This window comes from Haliaeetus albicilla, chromosome 29 (genome assembly GCF_947461875.1).
Source record: "Haliaeetus albicilla chromosome 29, bHalAlb1.1, whole genome shotgun sequence".
In the NCBI taxonomy this organism is placed as follows: Eukaryota; Metazoa; Chordata; class Aves; order Accipitriformes; family Accipitridae; genus Haliaeetus; species Haliaeetus albicilla.
In genome coordinates this window covers 3,266,331-3,283,698 of record NC_091511.1, presented here as the reverse complement: position 1 = coordinate 3,283,698, position 17,368 = coordinate 3,266,331, and the positions used below count along the sequence as shown (strand labels likewise).

The window sequence follows — 17,368 nt, the reverse complement described above, 5'->3', positions numbered from 1 at the left end:
TGGTTCATGTGGCTTTTGGAGTTGCTTGATCATAAGGTGAATCAACATGAACTTGACCTCACCGTATCACAGGTTTCCCTTTTTTTTTGTTTTACTGTGGTCCTCCTTGCTCTTTTCTAATCTGATTTAATTTGGGGACTGGGCAGCATCAGTACTTAACCTTTTCAGCTTAACCTTTTAGGTTACCGCTGATTTTCTAGATGATGCCCATGAGAAGACTGCGCTGTCCTTGGGCACGCTGAGCCGCTTCAGCTAAGAAATAATTAATGGCAACGATTCAGCCTTGAAGGGCACTAAAAAAAATAAATGCATAAGTGGATAAATAAGATAAACAAGCGGATAAAAGTCAGGCTTTGATGCGCAGCTCGGTCCTCGAGCATCACCTGGTCCTTCTCCAACGTCCTGCTCTTGGAGTAGACTGTCAATGGACCCAAGTGTCTGACTTACCAGGATGCGACCCCCTTAACTTGGGAGCATGGCTTGTCCACCGTGCCCCTCACAAAGATTTTTCTCAAAGTAAAATCAGGGAGCGGGTGACTTGGGCGAGATGCACCCAAGCTATGCCTGGTTTTACTCCTGGGTTTTTCCAACCTTCCTTTCCCTCCTGCTTGATATTCCCTGAGTCCTTCCAGATGGACAATCTCTGCCTTTCTCAACTGCTCCTGATCTCTCTGAGCTTTTCTGTCTTCTTGAAAAGTGATCTCGGGGCTGATTCCTCTCTGGTTCAAGCCTTTTATTCTCTGGGATGCCTTCTCCATCACCTGGAAAGCTCTTGTAGATACCCTCAGCAAACCCTGCTGGGACTTCCCTCCTCGGAGACCTGAGCACCTGGATTTTTTTCCTTCTCTTTTTTGAAGAGGGATGAGTTTTAAGGTCACACCTCTTGTCTCCTGTCACGAGGCATCACAGACCGTTGTTAACTACCCAGTAATCCACCACTGTCTACCTGAGCAGACTTCCCTGTATATAACCCTGACCTGCTCGCTCAGCTGGAGCAAGGGGAGGAGGTTTGGATCCCTGACATCCAGAGCTCGGAGGAGGAAGAGGAGGAGGAACAACTGGCGAGACCCCTCTTGAGGTTGTGGACAAGGAAAAGGAAATGGTGGAGAAGCTGCTGCGATGCCGGGAGCTCCTCCGGCTCCAACTCCTCTCGCTCAGGTAAGGGACTTGTTTTCCACCCCAAAATGGAGATGCCAGGCATGGCTCCTTGCCTCCAGCAAGCAAGATCATACTGGAACTGATGTAACTGGAGTGTGGGGGGGTGGGGGGTGGGGGTCTGAGGACCCATTTGGGCATTGGCAGCCAGAGATACCAAATGCTTCTGGCAGGAAGAGGATGCTGCTTCTTCCGGATTGGCGTAGCTGGACGGGATTGAGGGATGAAATCAGTCATGGTTTGGGGTGTTTCTCTCCATCCCTGCTCAAGCTCCCTCCCTGGCATGGTCAGGATGGGGGTCGAGGTGGATTCCCTTTCTTATTTTTTTTTAAATATTTTTTTGCTTTTCCTGGCAGACGATGGGTGGACGAGCGAGACGGAGGAGGACAGTTCCCAGGAAGAAGACGAAGATCTGCACGGTGGGTCGGCGAGGAAACCCAAAGGTGGCATCTCCCTGGGCTATGAGCACCACAAGAACCACTCGGGAAGGAGATCGGCTTCTTCCAGCCACAATGGGAGAAAGCCTAATACCAAGACCCCCTCAAGAATACAGCTGGGGCAGCACAAGCACGCCTGCAGCAAGTGTGGGAAAAGCTTCAGTCGTGGTTCGTCTCTCAACCGGCATCAGAGGGTCCATCTGGAAGAGAAACCCTTCACCTGCTCCAACTGCAGGAGAAGTTTCACCTGCAGCTCCACCCTCAAGGACCATCAGAAGACCCGATGCCAAGAGAAGCCCTACAAATGTCCCAGCTGTGAGAAACGCTTCACTTCCGCAAAGTCTCTCAAAAAACATCGCCACCTCCACCTGGAGAACGGGGCGTACCGGTGCTCCGACTGTGGGAAAAAACTCACTTCCAACTCAGCTCTTATCATCCACCGGAGGATACACACCGGGGAGAGACCCTATGAGTGCCCAGACTGCGGGAAAAGCTTCATGGCCAAGAAGTCCCTCAACAAGCATCGCAAGAGCCACACGGAAGATGGGTTCTTCATCTGTCCTGACTGTGGGAAAAAACTCACTTCCAACTCAGCTCTTATCATCCACCGTCGCATACACACTGGGGAGAGACCCTACGAGTGCCCCGACTGTGGGAAAAGATTCATGGCCAACAAATCGCTCAGCAAGCATCGCAAGACACATGTGGAGGAAGGGACCTATAAGTGTTCCGAGTGTGGGGAAACCTTCCCCAAAAACTCAGCCTTCGTAGTCCATCTCAGGACCCACAGGGCCCAGCCCCCCTATCCGTGCTCCGACTGCGGGGAAGCTTTCTTTGAAAGCTCATCTTTTAAGCGACACCAGAAAAAGCATTTGGTAGAGAAACCCCACCAGTGCTCCAACTGTGGGATCGCCTTCACCGTCCACTCGGCCCTCCTCCTCCACCAAAAGAGCCACATAGGACCCAGACCCTACGTCTGCTCCGACTGTGGGAAAGCTTTTCGGGAGAGCACCACCCTCCGTAGGCACCAGCGTATCCACACGGGTGAGAAACCCTACCAGTGCTCTTACTGCGAGAAGAGCTTTCGGGCCAGCTCCACCCTCATCATCCACCAAAGGATCCACACTGGGGAGAAACCTTATAAATGCACCAAATGCACCAAGTGCTTCATGTCCAGCTCTTCCCTTATGAAGCATCTGCGGACGCACCTCCGCAAGGAGCTGCTGATGGGTCCCAAACAATGACTTGGTTTGCCCAACCCCTTCAAGGTGCCTTTGGGTGCCCACCTCAATGACCATGGATGGATGGATGAACGGATGGATACCCCCTTCCGTGTCCCATCCATCCCAGAAATGCATTTCAGCCTAATTTTCACCCTTCCTCCAAACACACCTGATGGCAGAGGATGTTCTCGGGACCAGGCGTGCAGTGGTGGGTCGCGGCACGGTGCCAGGGGACAGCGGTGGCTGCTCAGTCCCCGACCCTGGGGTGGCTGCAGAGATGCCGATGCCACGATGGGATGGAGGGCTGCGGGGTTTGGGGAATGCTTGGCTTGGCTTGTGCATTAGGAACCTGCTGGAGGAGAACATCTAGGTCCTCCTTTAGAGACTAAAAAGCCTCATTTTAGGTTCCCACCTCCAAAAACAGTTAAATATTTCAAGAGAAGGCCCATCCTGAAACCCAGGGGTCTCCGTCCCCCCTGAGGTTCAGTCCATTTGGATCATCTGTTTTTATTGGATACAGCGTTTTCCAAACACACATTTCCTTCCCCAATTTCCCCACCTCGTGCTCACTGTCCCCCATCTGATTTTTACGCTGCCATCTTCAAAATACACCGTGAAGAATTTGGCTCAGCTGTGACAGCTTGTTTGTGGGTACCTGCTTTAAAATGAGGTGCAATAAAGTGGAACAGGGTTTCCGGGAGTGCGGGATCGTGATTTGGTCGCTTGCGGTTGGGTAAGCTGGGGGAGAGAGATGGGATGGGGAACCCTCACGGCTCCTCCACCCCCCATCTCCAGCTGGTCCTGGCGCTCTCCTGAGCCAGGACGATGCTCTTAGCTGGCAGAAAGCCGAGCTGCATCCAAGGTTGAGCGTGCACATGGAGGATGTGAGGATGCGCCAGGGAACATGGTCTTGGGGAGCCATCTGCACCCCAACCAGAAGCTGGAGAACCTGGGGTTGGAGAACCTGGAGCCCTGTGATCGTGGAGCTGGAGGGGACATGCCCGCGGGTGGGGTGGCCTTGGGGTCTTCCTGCACCCAGGGAGGGCTGTGATGGGTCTGAACTTCCACAGGTCCCAACATCAGGGGAATGTCGGAGTTGTGGGATGGTGGGGACAGGCTCTGGGGTTTGCCCCAGCGGCTCCTGCATCGCTGTGGGGTGGTTCTGACCCACCCCCCCCGCCCCTGCCCAGTGCTCCCCGTGTAGGGACCAGGCACCGAGTCGGCTGTCCTTCCCTTCTCCAGGACGTCAGGAGCACCATGAGCAGGTATGTCCCATCCTTGGCATCCTCACCATGGTGGCGGGTGGGCTCCTGGAGAGGTCCAAAAGGGACCCCAGGGCAGTGGGGCATCATCCCCCTTCCTGGACATTGACCCAGAAAATGAAATGGAGCTGCCAGGAGGAGCGATGGCAGCTCAGCAATGCCAGGAGATGACTTTGTGCTCTTCAAGACCCTGCTGACCTTCACGGGGGTGCAAGCATCGGATCGGCGGCTCTCGCACCAGCCGGAGACAGTGTGGGCACAGCCGGACGATGCCCTTGGTGCTGCCTGCTCTGTCTGGCATGGAAGGATGGATGGATGGAGAAGGGGTTGGAAGCCGGCTGGCAAAGTCCCCCACCCAGGAGAAGTGCCAAGAGCACCAGAAAGCCCTGGAGATGTTCTGCAGGGAGGACCGAACCCCGGTGTGCCGGTGCCGTGCTGAGTCGCAGGCTCGCCGTGTCCATGCCGCTGTTCCCCTCTGGGAGGCTGCTGAGGAATACAAGGTGCTGCAATTTCCGTGCCAGAAAGGTGGAGGGCGAGGGGCTGCCTGCTCCTGTGGCCAGGAGGACCAGACCCTGCCAAGGTCTTGTAGCTGTGGGTGCTCGTGGGGATGGGGTGGGAGGGGTGGGGGGGCTGCGGTGGTGGTTGGGTTCAGCAAATTCGCCACCGGTGCTTCGAGAGGGGTTTGCACAGCTAAAGGGCCAGGTGATGTCATTATAGCGTGGTAATGATGTGGTGGGGGATGTAAGGTGGTCCATCAACAGTTTCAGCTACTGGTTTCTCCAGCGCTACTGGGAGGTGGAGGTGGGGGACAACACCGAGTGGGACGTGGGGGTGTCTGGGGAGACTGAAGAGGAAGGGGACGGGTCCTCCCTCCCCACCAGCAGGCTTCTGGAGGATGTGCTTGAGGAACAGCAACCAGCACAAGGTCCTGCTCTCCCACCCCATCACCCTTTCCACCCGAGCAAAGCCCAGGAGATTGGGGGATCTACCTGGATTACAAAGGTGGAGAAGCGACCTTCTACACCGCTGCCGACCAGACCCACCTCTGCACCCACAGTGGGGCCTTTGCTGGCATCCTGAGACCCTTCTTCAGCCTCGGCTTGTCCCAGGGAGGGAGAAACACCAAATATCTCATGGTCTGCCCAGCCATGGAGCAGGAATGAGGGCAGCCAGCTGCCCATCCCCATATCTCCAAATCCTGGGAGGGCTCAGCTCAGGGATTTTGGGGTTAGAGTGGTTCCATGTCCCCAGAAAGGATGACAACTGGACCACTGCAAAAAATAATGATTTTTTTTTATCCCTATGAACCTCTTTTTGTTCTTTTTTTTTTTTTCCTGGGGATGTCAATACAATTTTAATTCACCTGTACTTGGGAAAAAAACCCCACCCCATGGGTGTTTGGGAGGAATTTCTATAAATGTCCATCATCCTTCCTTTTGAAATCCCAGGGGCTTTTTATTGTTTAAAAAAAAAAAAAAAAAAAGGCTGCCAGGGCTTGTGTAAGTTGGGGGAGCGAAGCTGGGCAGAAAATTGGGGGAAGAAACCAAACCCAGGATGTTCTCGGCATCTGGGAACAGTCCCCAAGCTCCCTTGTTCATGTTGCCTACCCAGAGCTCCATCCTTTGGCTCCCAAAGGGAAGAGAAGCTGAGCGTGATCCCCGGGCTGAGACCCCATTCCCATCCCCCAACCCCCTTTAAAACACCCCATTATGAATTTTGCAGCATTCCCAAATTCTTGTCTTATTGCTTTGCATAACAACCCAACTTTTTCCACTGGGGCAGTGTGACCCCTGGGGTGGCAGGACAGGGCTGAGACCCCCAACCCCCCTTTAAAAATCCCCATTAAGAATTTTGCAGAATTCTCCAATTTTTTTCTTATTGTTCCACAAAACAAGCCCAAGTTTTTCCAGCAGGGTAGTGTGGCCGAGCGGTCTAAGGCGCTGGATTAAGGCTCCAGTCTCTTCGGGGGCGTGGGTTCGAATCCCACCGCTGCCAGGTCTCTTTTGGGCTCTGCAGGGAGCACAGCTGGAGCATGGCATGGTGTCACATCTGGAGCATGTGTGTGGGGGACACACACCACATCTGGAGGAGTGCTCTGCCCACTTTTGGGCTTCCCCAGTACCGGGTGAGCGTGGGCATGCTGGATCCAGTGGAGAAGCTGGACTCAGCAAGACGCTTTGCATCGTGACGGGTGATTTTCATGCACCCCCCCCCCCCCAGCACCTACCCAGGGTTAGGTGTGGGTGTCCTGGAATCCCTTTGGGATAGAGATGGGCTCGCCCCTGGTTCCCCCTCCCCAGGTCTGGGTATGGCCCCCTGCCCCCCAGAGCTGCGTATCACCACTCCAGCACCCCAGTATCCATACGCTGCTATGGGTACAGCCCCTCAGACCCCCCCCACCCCGAACCCCTTATTTTGGGTATGGGTGAGGATGGGATCTTGGGGATACGTCGTCCCCAGGGATCAGAGGTCCCCAAGCTGACAGGGCAAAGGGACAGGGCACAGCCAGGATGTCCTGACACTTGAAGACACCCCCCCCAACCACTTCTTGTCCCTCGGGAAGCAGTCCTGAAGGGCAAACCCATGTGCCAAAGGATGAGCTGGTGGGGAAGAAGACTGGCCCAGCTGAACAGAGAGTTTTGGTTGGAACTCAGGGAAAAAAAAAAAAGAGAATTTATGACCTTTGGAAGAAGGGGCAGGCAGCTCAGGAGGACTACAGGGATGTCGTGAGGGTATGCAGGGACGAAACGAGAAGGGCCAAAGCCCAGCTAGAACTTAATTTGGCTACTGCTGTAAAAGGCAATAAAAAAAAAAAAGTTTCTATAGATACATTAACAATAAAAGGCAGGCTAAGGAGAATCTCCATCCTTTATTGGATGCTGGGGGAACACAGTGTCAAAGACTGAGGTACTTAATGCTGCCTTTGCCTCTGTCTTTAATAGTAAGAGCAGTTGTTCTTGGGGTGCCCAGCCCCCTGAGCTGGAAGACAGGGAGCAGGATGAAGCCCCCGTGGTTTAGCGGTAGACATGGCAGCATCAAGTTTGCAGTTGGACTCGATGATCTTAAAACCAAAATGATTCTACGAGTCTATGGAAAGGGAGATGCAAAATCTGATGCCAGCTGGAATGCGAGTGTGCTTGCAGAGCAGCTGGGATGGTCCTTGGTGACCCTGGACCATGGCTGGCCACCTGCCAGCAGGCTGGTGGTGTTCCCAGGGTGCTGCCTTTTGACCCAAAGTCCAGCGTGGCGTAGCCATCCTCATCCTCCATCGGCCAGACCCGCGCTGCCGGGGAGCGACCACTGCATCCCGAGGATGTGCATCAGTCCCAGTCCCGGCGCAGAGGGATGTATCGTGACAGAGGTGAGCTCTGGCAGTGTCGCCCGGGGGCCAGATCCATCCCATTGCAGGCACCTGCTGTCGGGATGGGGGTTTGGTTGGGGGCTGGTGGTGGGAAAGGGGTTCCAAGCACCGTGGTGGACCCTGGATCCACCCTGGCGAGGCAAGCTGGTGATTCCACAAGAGCTAAAGGCTGTTCCCAGTGCAGGGATCATGTCAGCGTGCTCTGCCCAGCACCCCACTGCATTTCCCAGCACCCCACTGCATTTCCCTGCCCAGCAGAGCCCTGCAAACCTCTGCTCCGGATCCCACGGGCAGCCCCTGGCTGGGTGCTGCAGGACCAGGATGAGGGTGCGAGGTGCTGGGTGGGACGGGCACGGCGAAAGTTGTGGGGTGGGAAATCGGCCGGTTATGAAAGCTGCATGCAAGCAGCAAAGGGTAGAAGGGAGCTGGGCAGTGCTCAGGGGGAAGGGCCGGTGTCCGACCCCCCCTTGGAGCACCCCTGAGTTTTTGGAGCCCGAGCAAAAGGGACGCAGCGATGCTTTTGGTCCAGCCTGGGCTTTGACAGCACGCTCCCGGGAGAGGAGTTAAAGAAATCTGCTCATTTCCAGCCCGATTGGTCCAGGTAAGGGTGTCCTGCAGGCTGGGAATCGAACCAGCTACCGTCATACCTTGGGCCAAGCCTCCAGATGTTTGGGACAGGGAATCCCTATCACTTCCAGAAAATAAATTTTGTGAACAAAAGCCCAAAGCCCCACTGCCAGCCTCTCTCTTCACCCCCACGGCACACACACCTACACCACAGCAAGGCAGCAGATGAGCTTTCACCGTGTTCCCCCCCCCCCGCCATTATTTTTTTTTTTTTTTTTTCAGGGGTGCATCTTGCTGGTCCTCATGTCCTCTCCCATCTGCGGCCAAGGGCTGGAGAGCAGCCGGGGATGAAGGCAGCTGGTAAATCAGCACAGGCATCTCCCAAACAGCCTCAGCACAGCCGGAACTGTCGTCCCCCCCCCGCCTCCCCCTTGGCTTTTTCCTGTGCCTCCACACAGCAACCCGGCCAGCAACGCGGAGCGGCCTCCTTTGCTGTGGGCAGAGCATCCCGGGGACCCTCGGCAGAGCGGGGGGACGACGACACGGGACCAGGGGTCCAGCCACGCGCAGCATCGCTCGCCTCAAGGAGAGGATAAAGAGTCGCTCGAGGGGCTGCGAGATTTTGGGAGGGGGGGGAGAGCGCATCGCAATCGAGAAGTGGTGGGAAAAAAAAATCCCCCAAACCCCGGGGGGGAGACCATCGGCTCCCTCTGACGGCGGCGTGTCTGCCTACCTCGCCCCCACCCCAAAACAGGGCTTTCCAGCCCCAAATCAGCCTCTGGATGGAAGAAGGGGGAGAGATGGTGATGCCTGGTCCCATGGGGAGAGAGGAGCTGAGCGGCCTCGGGCGCATTCGTGCAGGTGAGAAATCGGGGTGCGGGAGAGGAGCCACCAGGCATCGCCTTCGTTTCACCCTGCCAACGGGCGAGGATCGTGCCGGAGGGGTGGTCCTTTGGAAATCATCCCTCCGTGGTCAACCTCCATCCCACGACTCCTCGCCAGTCCCTGGAAACAGCCGCCGATGTGTCAGGTCCCATCCCAGGGCAAAACCATAACTCAATCTCCATCTAACCCTGCAGGAGACGGGATGCGGAGGGAGGATGAAGGATGCTGTGTGGAGCAGGGGTGTCCCGATGGAGCCAAAGCGGGTGAAACGGTGGTAAAATCCGAAGGGAATAACCGTGGGAGAGCTTGTGAGAGCAACTGGGGGATGGAGGGATGCCCGGGGATGGAGCAGAAGGACGAATTCACCCGTGGCAAGGGGTATCAGCAACTCTTTGCAGAAGAAAGTCTCTACGAATGTTCCCACTGCAAGAAATGCTTCCAGGACAGGTCAGAGCTCATTTGCCATCAGAGGTTGCACAGGGGAGGAAAGACTTTCAAATGCCAGGAGTGTGGAAAAGAGTTTGGGAAGAGCTCAGACCTTAGTTCCCATCAGAAAAGCCACATGGCGGAGAAGCCCTACCAGTGCTCGACGTGTGAGAAGTTCTTCAAGGACAGGTCCACCCTCATTAGGCACGAGAGAGTGCACACAGGAGAGAAGCCCTACAAGTGCCACGAGTGCGGGAAGAGGTTCACCCGCAGCTCGGACATCATCGTCCACCAGCGGACGCACACGGGGGAGAAACCCTTCGAGTGCTCCGAGTGTGGGAAGAGGTTCAGCCAACGGTCCAACCTCTTCACCCATCAGATCGTCCACACCGGGGAGAAACCCTTCACCTGCCACGAGTGTGGGAAAAACTTTGCCCGCAGATCGGAGCTCACCATCCATCAGCGAACGCACACCGAGGAGAAGCCCTACCAGTGCTCCCAGTGTGAAAAATCCTTCCGGGGGAGGTATGGACTCTTCAGGCACGAGAGGTTGCACACGGGGGAGAAACCCTACGAGTGCTCTGAGTGTGGGAAGAGCTTTGGCCAGAGCGGGGACCTTATCACCCACCAGCGCTTCCACACGGGAGAGAAGCCCTACCACTGCTCTGAGTGCGGGAAGTTCTTCTGCAATAAATCCAGCCTCGTTAAACACCAGAAATGGCATTTGGGGGAGAAGCCCTACAAGTGCCACGAGTGCGGGAAAAGCTTCGGGCAGAGCTCGGACCTCATCGCCCACCAACGGACCCACACCGGGGAGAAGCCCTACCCCTGCACTGAGTGCGGGAAGAGGTTCACCAGGAAATCCAGCCTCATCGTCCATCAGAGGGGACACAGAGGACGGAGAACTGGAGAACGCTCAAAATGCGGGAAGAACTCAGAGGAAGACTCTGGTGCCCATGCTCCCAGCAGTGTGGGCATGGGAGAAGGCTCGTCCCCGTGCTCCGAGTGTGCAAAGCCCCTCGAGGAGGCATCAAGCCTCCTTGACCGGCAGACGTGACGCAGAGGAGAAAAAAAACACCTCCCAAGTGCCTGGAAGAGGAAGAAATGGCTTGGCTTGGCTTGGCACCAAGATCATGCAAGACGAGAAGAAACGAGAGCAGCGTGGGACATCCTCCTGTGTGAGATTTAACCTTTTTGTGGGGGGCGGGTATTGGAGACTACTCAGGCGCAGAAAAAGAGTTAAACACTACAGCATGGGTTCCTCAGTGATGGAAAAAGGCTAATTCCTCCTAATTCCTCACATTATCGCATAGATCGTTTAATAGTCTTTGCTTTGCTCCTCCAGCAGCTTCATCCAAACTCTTTGCTCCCTGGTGAAACCCCTTCTACCACCCTATTCCGTCTTTTTTTTCAACATCTTGCTGTTCTATTTTTTTAAGGTTAGCTGAGACATGGGCTCTGCTCCTGTCCAAGTGTCCGTCGCACGTCCAGCCTTGATGCGTCAAACCTCGACTTAAAAAAAAGTTGATTGTTCCTAAGGAGATTTTTATTTTCATATTAGATATTTGATAAAAATATATGGAAATTTTATATTGCTAGAGGAATATTAGAGGAATGAGCATTTTCCCTCCAGGAGGTGTAGATGTTTTTAACAGTGGAGAAAAATCAAAAGATCTCCACTGTGGATGTTGGGGAGTGGAGAAAGCATCCGCTCTACCCGATCGAAGGGAAAACCGCGAGATTTCAGTGAAAGGAACACAATGTGAAAGGATCAGTATCCCAAAAGGAAGCCGTCGGAGGTAACTTACATCAAATGTTCAATAAATAACCCGTTTCTTTCCTTCGCTGGCATGCTCTGGGTCATCACTGCTGCTCGCGCCGTGGCTGGGGCTGAATGTGCCGCCACCAAGAGAAACACCGGTGGGAGCTCTGTACTGGGGCTGTTGGGTTTTACTGGGAGGACACGGCAGTCTGGGGACGTGTGTCTCCGCTCTCGCCATTTCGGGCATCCTCCGTGCCCGCCGTGCTCTGCCTCTCTTACCATCACGCTGGGGCCAAACTGGTCCCAGTACGTCCTCTGTACTGGTGCTACGGCTGGAGTGTCTGCAACCAGATTCAACGTCTGGTGGCGTGACGCTGCTCTGTGGCTGATGGGAACGGTCTGAAACTTCCCTGCCTGTGCCCAAAATTATGGGACCCTCACCTACATCCCCATACCCGCGGTGCAGGATGGTTCCCCCAGACCCAGGTGGGCATCCAGCGCCTCCAGCACCACCAGTCCTGCTGGTATTGAAGGACCACGCTGGGGGGGGGACACACAAGCCGGGAGGGCAGCCCATGGTGGGGGGAACATCTGGGGCTGAGATGGAGCCCGGCGCTCCTCCAGCAGAACCAGGCTGGTGGCCCCATAGTGGGCTTGGAGGATTTGGGGGTGGGGGGGGTGGGTGTCCTGAACGATGTCCCCACCCAGCAGTGCGTCACAGCAAGGGGATGGGGTGGACCCCCCCCGCCCCCAGATGGTAAGAGGGTCACCAAGGAGGGATGCCGAGGTCCCGCTAAGGCCACATGTGGCCCCCGAGCTGTGTGGTAGGGGGTGAAGGGTGGTGATGGGGTGGGCTGTGGGGGGGGTCACCAACCCCTCTAAAAAACTGCCCCCCCCCCCCCCATGACCCCGGGGGTCGACACTGGGAGAAGCGAGGGGTTGCAATGAGCTGGGATGGGGACCCAGGTGTGCGGGGGGGGGGGAATGCAGCCATTTGAGGGGGGACCCAGGCATCCTTGGGGGGAGAACCCAGGCATTTGGGGGGACACCCAGGCATTCGGGGGGGACACCCAGGCACTCAAGGGGGGACCCACCCGTCTGGGGGGGGGACCCAGGCATTTGAGGGGGATGCAGGCATCCGGGGGGGGCTACGACCCAGGCATTCGGGGGGGGGGACCCCAGGCATTCGGGGGCGACCCAGGTGTCGGGGGGGACACAACACCCAGGCATTCAGGGAGGGACCCAGGCATTTGGGGGAGGACCCAGCCGTCCGGGGGGGGTCACCCAGGCATTCGGGGGGGACCCAGGCACTCGAGGGGGGACCCAGGAGTCCGGGGGGGGGGACACCCAGGCATCTGGGGGGGACGACTGAGGCATTCAGGGGGGAACCTAGGCGTCCGGGGGGGACCCAGGCATTCAGGGGGGACCCAGGCATTTGGGGGGGACCCAGGCGTCCGGGGGGGGGGAACCCAAACATTCGGGGGAGGACCCAGGCACATTTCGGGGGGACCCAGGCGTCCGGGGGGGGGGGGAACCCAAACATTCGGGGGAGGACCCAGGCACATTTGGGGGGGACCCAGGCATTCGGGGTAAACCCAGCCATTCGGGGGGGCCACGACCCAGGCATTCGGGGGGGGGACCCCAAGCATTCGGGGGGGACCCAGGCGTCCGCGGGGGGGAGATCCAGGCATCCTGGGGGGACACCCAGGCATTCGGGGGGGGGACACCCAGGCATTCGGGGGAGACACCCAGGCATCCGGGGGGGGGAGATCCAGGCGTCCGGGGGGGGACCCAGGCATCCGGGGGGGGCCACGACCCGGGCACTCGTGGGCGGACCGAGGCGTGCCGGGGGGGCCGGAGGCGCGCGGGGCCCCGCAGACAGGAAGGGGCGGGAGCAGCGCGGGGCCGCCGGGACGGGCCGGGACGGAACCGGGGACGGAGCCGGGGACGGGGACGGAGAGGGGGACGGGGACGGGGGGCGCGGAGCGCTCCGGCCCGGGGGGCCGCAGGTACCGGGGAGGGAGGGGGGAGAGGGGATCCCGGCGCAGAGTTGGGAGAAGTTGCCCTTGCAAAAAAAAAAAAAAAAATTAAACCCTTCCCATGGTGGTTTTTAATTTTTTTTTTTTTTTTTTTTGGGGGGGTGGTGTCTAGCTTCTTATGGGGAAGGCGAAAGGGGGGGGCATCAGTGTTTGCAACCACTCCGGGCGGGTGTGTGTATGTGTGTGTGATGAACCCCCACACTTCAACAAGAGAACAAAAAAATGAAAATAAAATCATCGTGTGGGTGGTGAGGCCCCCCCAGATTATTGGGGGTGTGTGTGTGTGTTTCTCTGTCCCTGGAGATGTTCAACCCTCGCCCGGACACGGCTCTGAGCAAAGCGAAGGTGTCAGCTCTGCCTTGAGCATGGCGGGGGGACGGTCCGGAGGTGCCCTCCGAGTCGAATTATTCCCAGATTTCCCGCTGCTGTGATAAATCCACCCCTTAATTGTCCCAAATGCTATTTCTGCAGTGGGTACAGTGACGTGGAGAGTTATAACGCAGCAGCGTCTCATGCGTGAGAAAGATTGATTGCGCCTTTTATTTTCTATCCCCTCCCCCCCCACCCGAGAGAAGTGTTTTTTTTTCCCCAAGGGCAGTAGGCGAGGGGATGGAGCGATGGGAAGGTGAACCCCGAGCAAAGGAGGAGCCGGAGGCCCTGGGAGACCCTCGCAGAGGTGAGAGCTGCACCCCAGGGTCCCATCCAAGAGGAGCTTTATCTTTTCCCCTTTCTGCCACACCGTGTTTCTGGTCATTAAGTGATATCATTACTTACTTCTAACCCAGCAGGACATGAGACGGAGAGTGAGAATGAGAAGAGTCTCCAGCAGGAAAGCCCTGAAATGAGCAGCTCATCGTCCATAAACTCAGAAGGAAATTTTTCTGGGAGTTTTCAGCAGAGAAAATTGGGTGTAAAAGCACACGGGCTGCAAGGATACCCAGGGAAGGACGCGAGCACCTTTGTGCATCATGAAGGAAACTGCAAAGTCCTGAAGGAACCCACCACCCCATACAGAGCCGTCGCCCGAGAGAAGAAATATATATGCACCGAGTGCGGGAAAAGGTTCAGGCAGAGCTCAAACCTCATTGTGCACCGAAGGACACACACCGGAGAAAAGCCATACAAATGCTGCGGGTGTGAGAAGTTCTTCAGTGACAGATCGAACCTTGCGAAGCATCAGCGGCTGCACACCGAGAAAAAGCCCCTGAGGTGCCGTGAGTGCAAGAAAAACTCTGGGAATGACCTGGATTTCCTTGAGCATCAGCAAACGCAGGTGGGGGACAGAGTCGTTAGATGCTGCCAGTGTGGGAAAAGGCTCGGGCAGGGCGGGAAGCTCGCTCTGCACCAGGAATTGCACGCGAGGGAAAAAGTCTACAAGTGCCCCAGGTGTGAGAAACGGTTCAAAGACCCGTCCACGCTCATCAGGCATGAGACGCTGCACACAGGTGAGAAGCCCTACAAGTGTCATGAGTGCGAGAAGAGATTCACCCGCAAATCGGACCTTACGGTCCATCAGAGAATCCACACTGGGGAGAAACCCTTCGCTTGCTCTGAGTGTGGGAAAACCTTCAACCATCGGTCGAATCTTTTTACTCATCAGAGGAGGCACACGGGCGAGAAGCCTTTCCCGTGCCAAGAGTGTGGGAAAAACTTTGGCCACAGGGCAGATCTAGTTGTCCACCTAAGGACCCACAGCGGCGAAAAGCCCTACCACTGCTCCGAGTGCGGGAAATACTTCAAGGGTCGTTCCACGCTCATCAGACACGAGAGGTTGCACACGGGGGAGAGACCCTATCAGTGTCCTGAGTGCGGGAAAAGCTTTGGGCTGAGCGGGGACCTTGTTGCCCACCAGCGTTTCCATACAGGGGAAAAACCCTACAAGTGCCCCGAGTGCGGGAAGGTCTTCAGCAACAGCTCCAGCCTCATTAGGCATCAACGACAGCACGCGGGAGAGAAGCCCTACAAGTGCCACGAGTGCGGGAAGAGCTTCGGGCAGAGCACGGACCTCATCGCACATCAGCGAACCCACACCGGGGAGAAGCCCTACCTGTGCCTGGCATGCGGGAAGAGGTTCGGTAGGAAATCCAACCTTATGGTGCACCAGCGAGTGCACGGTGCGGACGGGCTCCGCAAACGCCGGCAGCGTGGGAAAAGCTTTGTGGAGAACACAGCTCTTTCAGTCCGTCACGACATCTTGATGGAGGACAACGCTGCCCCGTGCTCAGCCCCGCTGAGCATCAGCAGTGACACGGAGAAGAAAAAACATTGAATTCCTGGGGAAAAAAAAGAGACAGGATGGAGAAAAAGCTCAAGACCTTCCTCCCTCTAGAAGAAAAAGCACAGAAGAAACAGCCACTGGCATATGGCAAGTGCAGGATCTTTGTGTTCCACGTTGGAGTCAGTGGGGGCGGGAGGGGGAGGGAAATACCTGTATATATGTTTTAGAGTAAAACATGAACCTATTTACTAAATAACGTGTCTTTTTGCGAGCACATGGAATGGGCTTGGCATTTGCTGCGTGGCTCCCGTGCATCCCTCTTTAGATGGGCTTTTGCATCACAGAAACGTGGTCCCCAGGCACCTCCTTTGCCTTCTTTCCCCATCCTTGCATCACCTCTGGGCTGAGCCTCTGCTCTTGTCACCATCAGCCAGCGACCATCCCATCTTTATCTCACCACGGTCCTCAGGGAAGTGGGGTTGAATGCATTGTCTGGATGACCCACGCGTCCAGCAGGAATAATTCCCCTCCTGTGGGTTGAGATCCCGTGGTGCTCTGTAAAACTGTGCAATGGACATCCAGGGTATGTTAAGTTGTTCTGACATCTCTGACAATCCTCCTGCACCATGTCTGCCTCCATCTCCATCCTCCAGATGTGGCCCAAGGTCTGTGGGATGGTTGTTGTTGACACAGAAGTGTAGATTGTCCAGTGACACCCCCTTGGCTGCGGGCTCCAGCCTGTCCCTTTGCCCATTGTACACAGGCTGGGAACATCAGTGGCCTCGGAGTGACACCGTTGGTGTGGCACTGCCAATGGTCCTGCCATTAATGGTATCTTCTTTACATCTAGGAGGGCTGCGGCTAGACTGCCCCGTCCTCTTGCTTTGGGCTAGGTCACCCATCGCTAGATGGGATGGTCCCATCACATTGTCAGCTGGTACCCAGGAGATGGGGAGATCCCTACTGGGAAGGTGCCTGGGCTTGCCAAAGACTCCTTTAAGGTCTAGGGTGGCTACAGTGGCAAATAAAAGTAGCCACAAACCTGAATTTGGCCAAGAAGCACTAGTGATATTCTCACTTCTCTATCCAAATCCTAGATAAATGTTTTCTGGACCATCTATCCATTCACGTACATTCAGAAACTCTGTGTGACACGACCCTCACCACCAGTCACAGCCAGGACATTATTAACACAACTCCAACCCAACCATGCGGAGAACAGCATGGAGGAAACCACCCACCATCTTTTTACATTAAAGCAGCACTGTGGTACTACAATTATGGTTTAGATACTGAATTTTGGCTGTCAATGATATATTGACTGGCCCAATGGACCATCTGGGGTCTAAACACCTCCGAGATTGGTGCTGATTTAAGGTCAGAAAGTTATAGGATGGCTACGTCAAAGTAAAAGGTGGAAACCACCACCATTTCCATGGTGTTCCCGCAGATCTTTGCTGTGGTGGCCACCATGGGCAGCTGTGTCTTTGGAGGAAAGGGGGAGATAAGGAGATATGAGGGAATGGGAGGGAGGTGCGACTACACAAAGAGGAGGAAAGGGAAGAGGAAGACGAAGCCAAAGAGCCAAGCTCTTCGTGAAGTACCTGGAGCACCCCAATGGCTGTGGACCTTCTCTCATGCTAGGTCCTGGAAGCCTGGTAAGGGACTTGCAGGTCACCTTCATCCCTGTGAGCCTGTGAGTAGCACAGCAAAGCCAAGCAGATGCTGGCTCTTGAAACCAAGGCAGAAACTGGACAAAGAGACCAGTTTCCCCCAGTCGTGGTCAGGCTTTAGTTGGAGTTTCCTGCACCAAGGCTTGTTTTGCCTCCACTAACCAAACGTGAGCAGCTTCCAAGATCAACCCTAGCTCAGGAGCAAGAGAACCCCACCCTTCTCCCTCAAAAAAAAACCCTCAACTCCCTCAAAACCTGTTGGGAAAGTGTGATTTCCCCAATGTTTGCTTTCCTCCAGGATGCAGAGCTGGAAGAGGACTGGCCCCAGGCCAGTTCCTGGATGCTTGGCTTCACCAAGAT

At 55.9% G+C, this 17,368-nt stretch overlaps 1 protein-coding gene and 1 non-coding gene across 2 annotated transcripts; both read left to right on the top strand.

Annotated features, from left to right (window-relative positions):
* The first annotated feature begins 1,286 nt into the window (after positions 1-1,286).
* Positions 1,287-15,540, top strand: LOC104319186 (zinc finger protein 91). The gene is made up of 10 exons (XM_069773873.1): positions 1,287-2,822; positions 3,611-3,699; positions 4,006-4,080; positions 4,795-5,133; positions 6,197-6,261; positions 6,378-6,502; positions 8,872-10,369; positions 12,854-13,087; positions 13,711-13,793; positions 13,903-15,540. The coding sequence occupies exons 1-10, from the start codon at positions 1,379-1,381 to the stop codon at positions 15,384-15,386; spliced, it is 5,436 nt and encodes a 1,811-aa protein (XP_069629974.1). The 5' UTR covers positions 1,287-1,378; the 3' UTR covers positions 15,387-15,540.
* Positions 5,991-6,072, top strand: TRNAL-AAG (transfer RNA leucine (anticodon AAG)). The gene has a single exon. It is a non-coding gene; the product is annotated as a tRNA-Leu (tRNA).
* Positions 15,541-17,368: the final 1,828 nt, after the last annotated feature.

Bases quoted from the DNA above. Each gene is read 5' to 3' on its own strand.
- LOC104319186 (XM_069773873.1), top strand. From the start codon at position 1,379: ATGAAATCAGTCATGGTTTGGGGTGTTTCTCTCCATCCCTGCTCAAGC. The intron at 6,503-8,871 runs GTGAGGATGGGA...CGTGCAGGTGAG, and splicing joins ACCCCTTATTTTGGGTATGG to AAATCGGGGTGCGGGAGAGG. The intron at 13,088-13,710 runs GTACCGGGGAGG...TTTTTCCCCAAG, and splicing joins TCCGGCCCGGGGGGCCGCAG to GGCAGTAGGCGAGGGGATGG.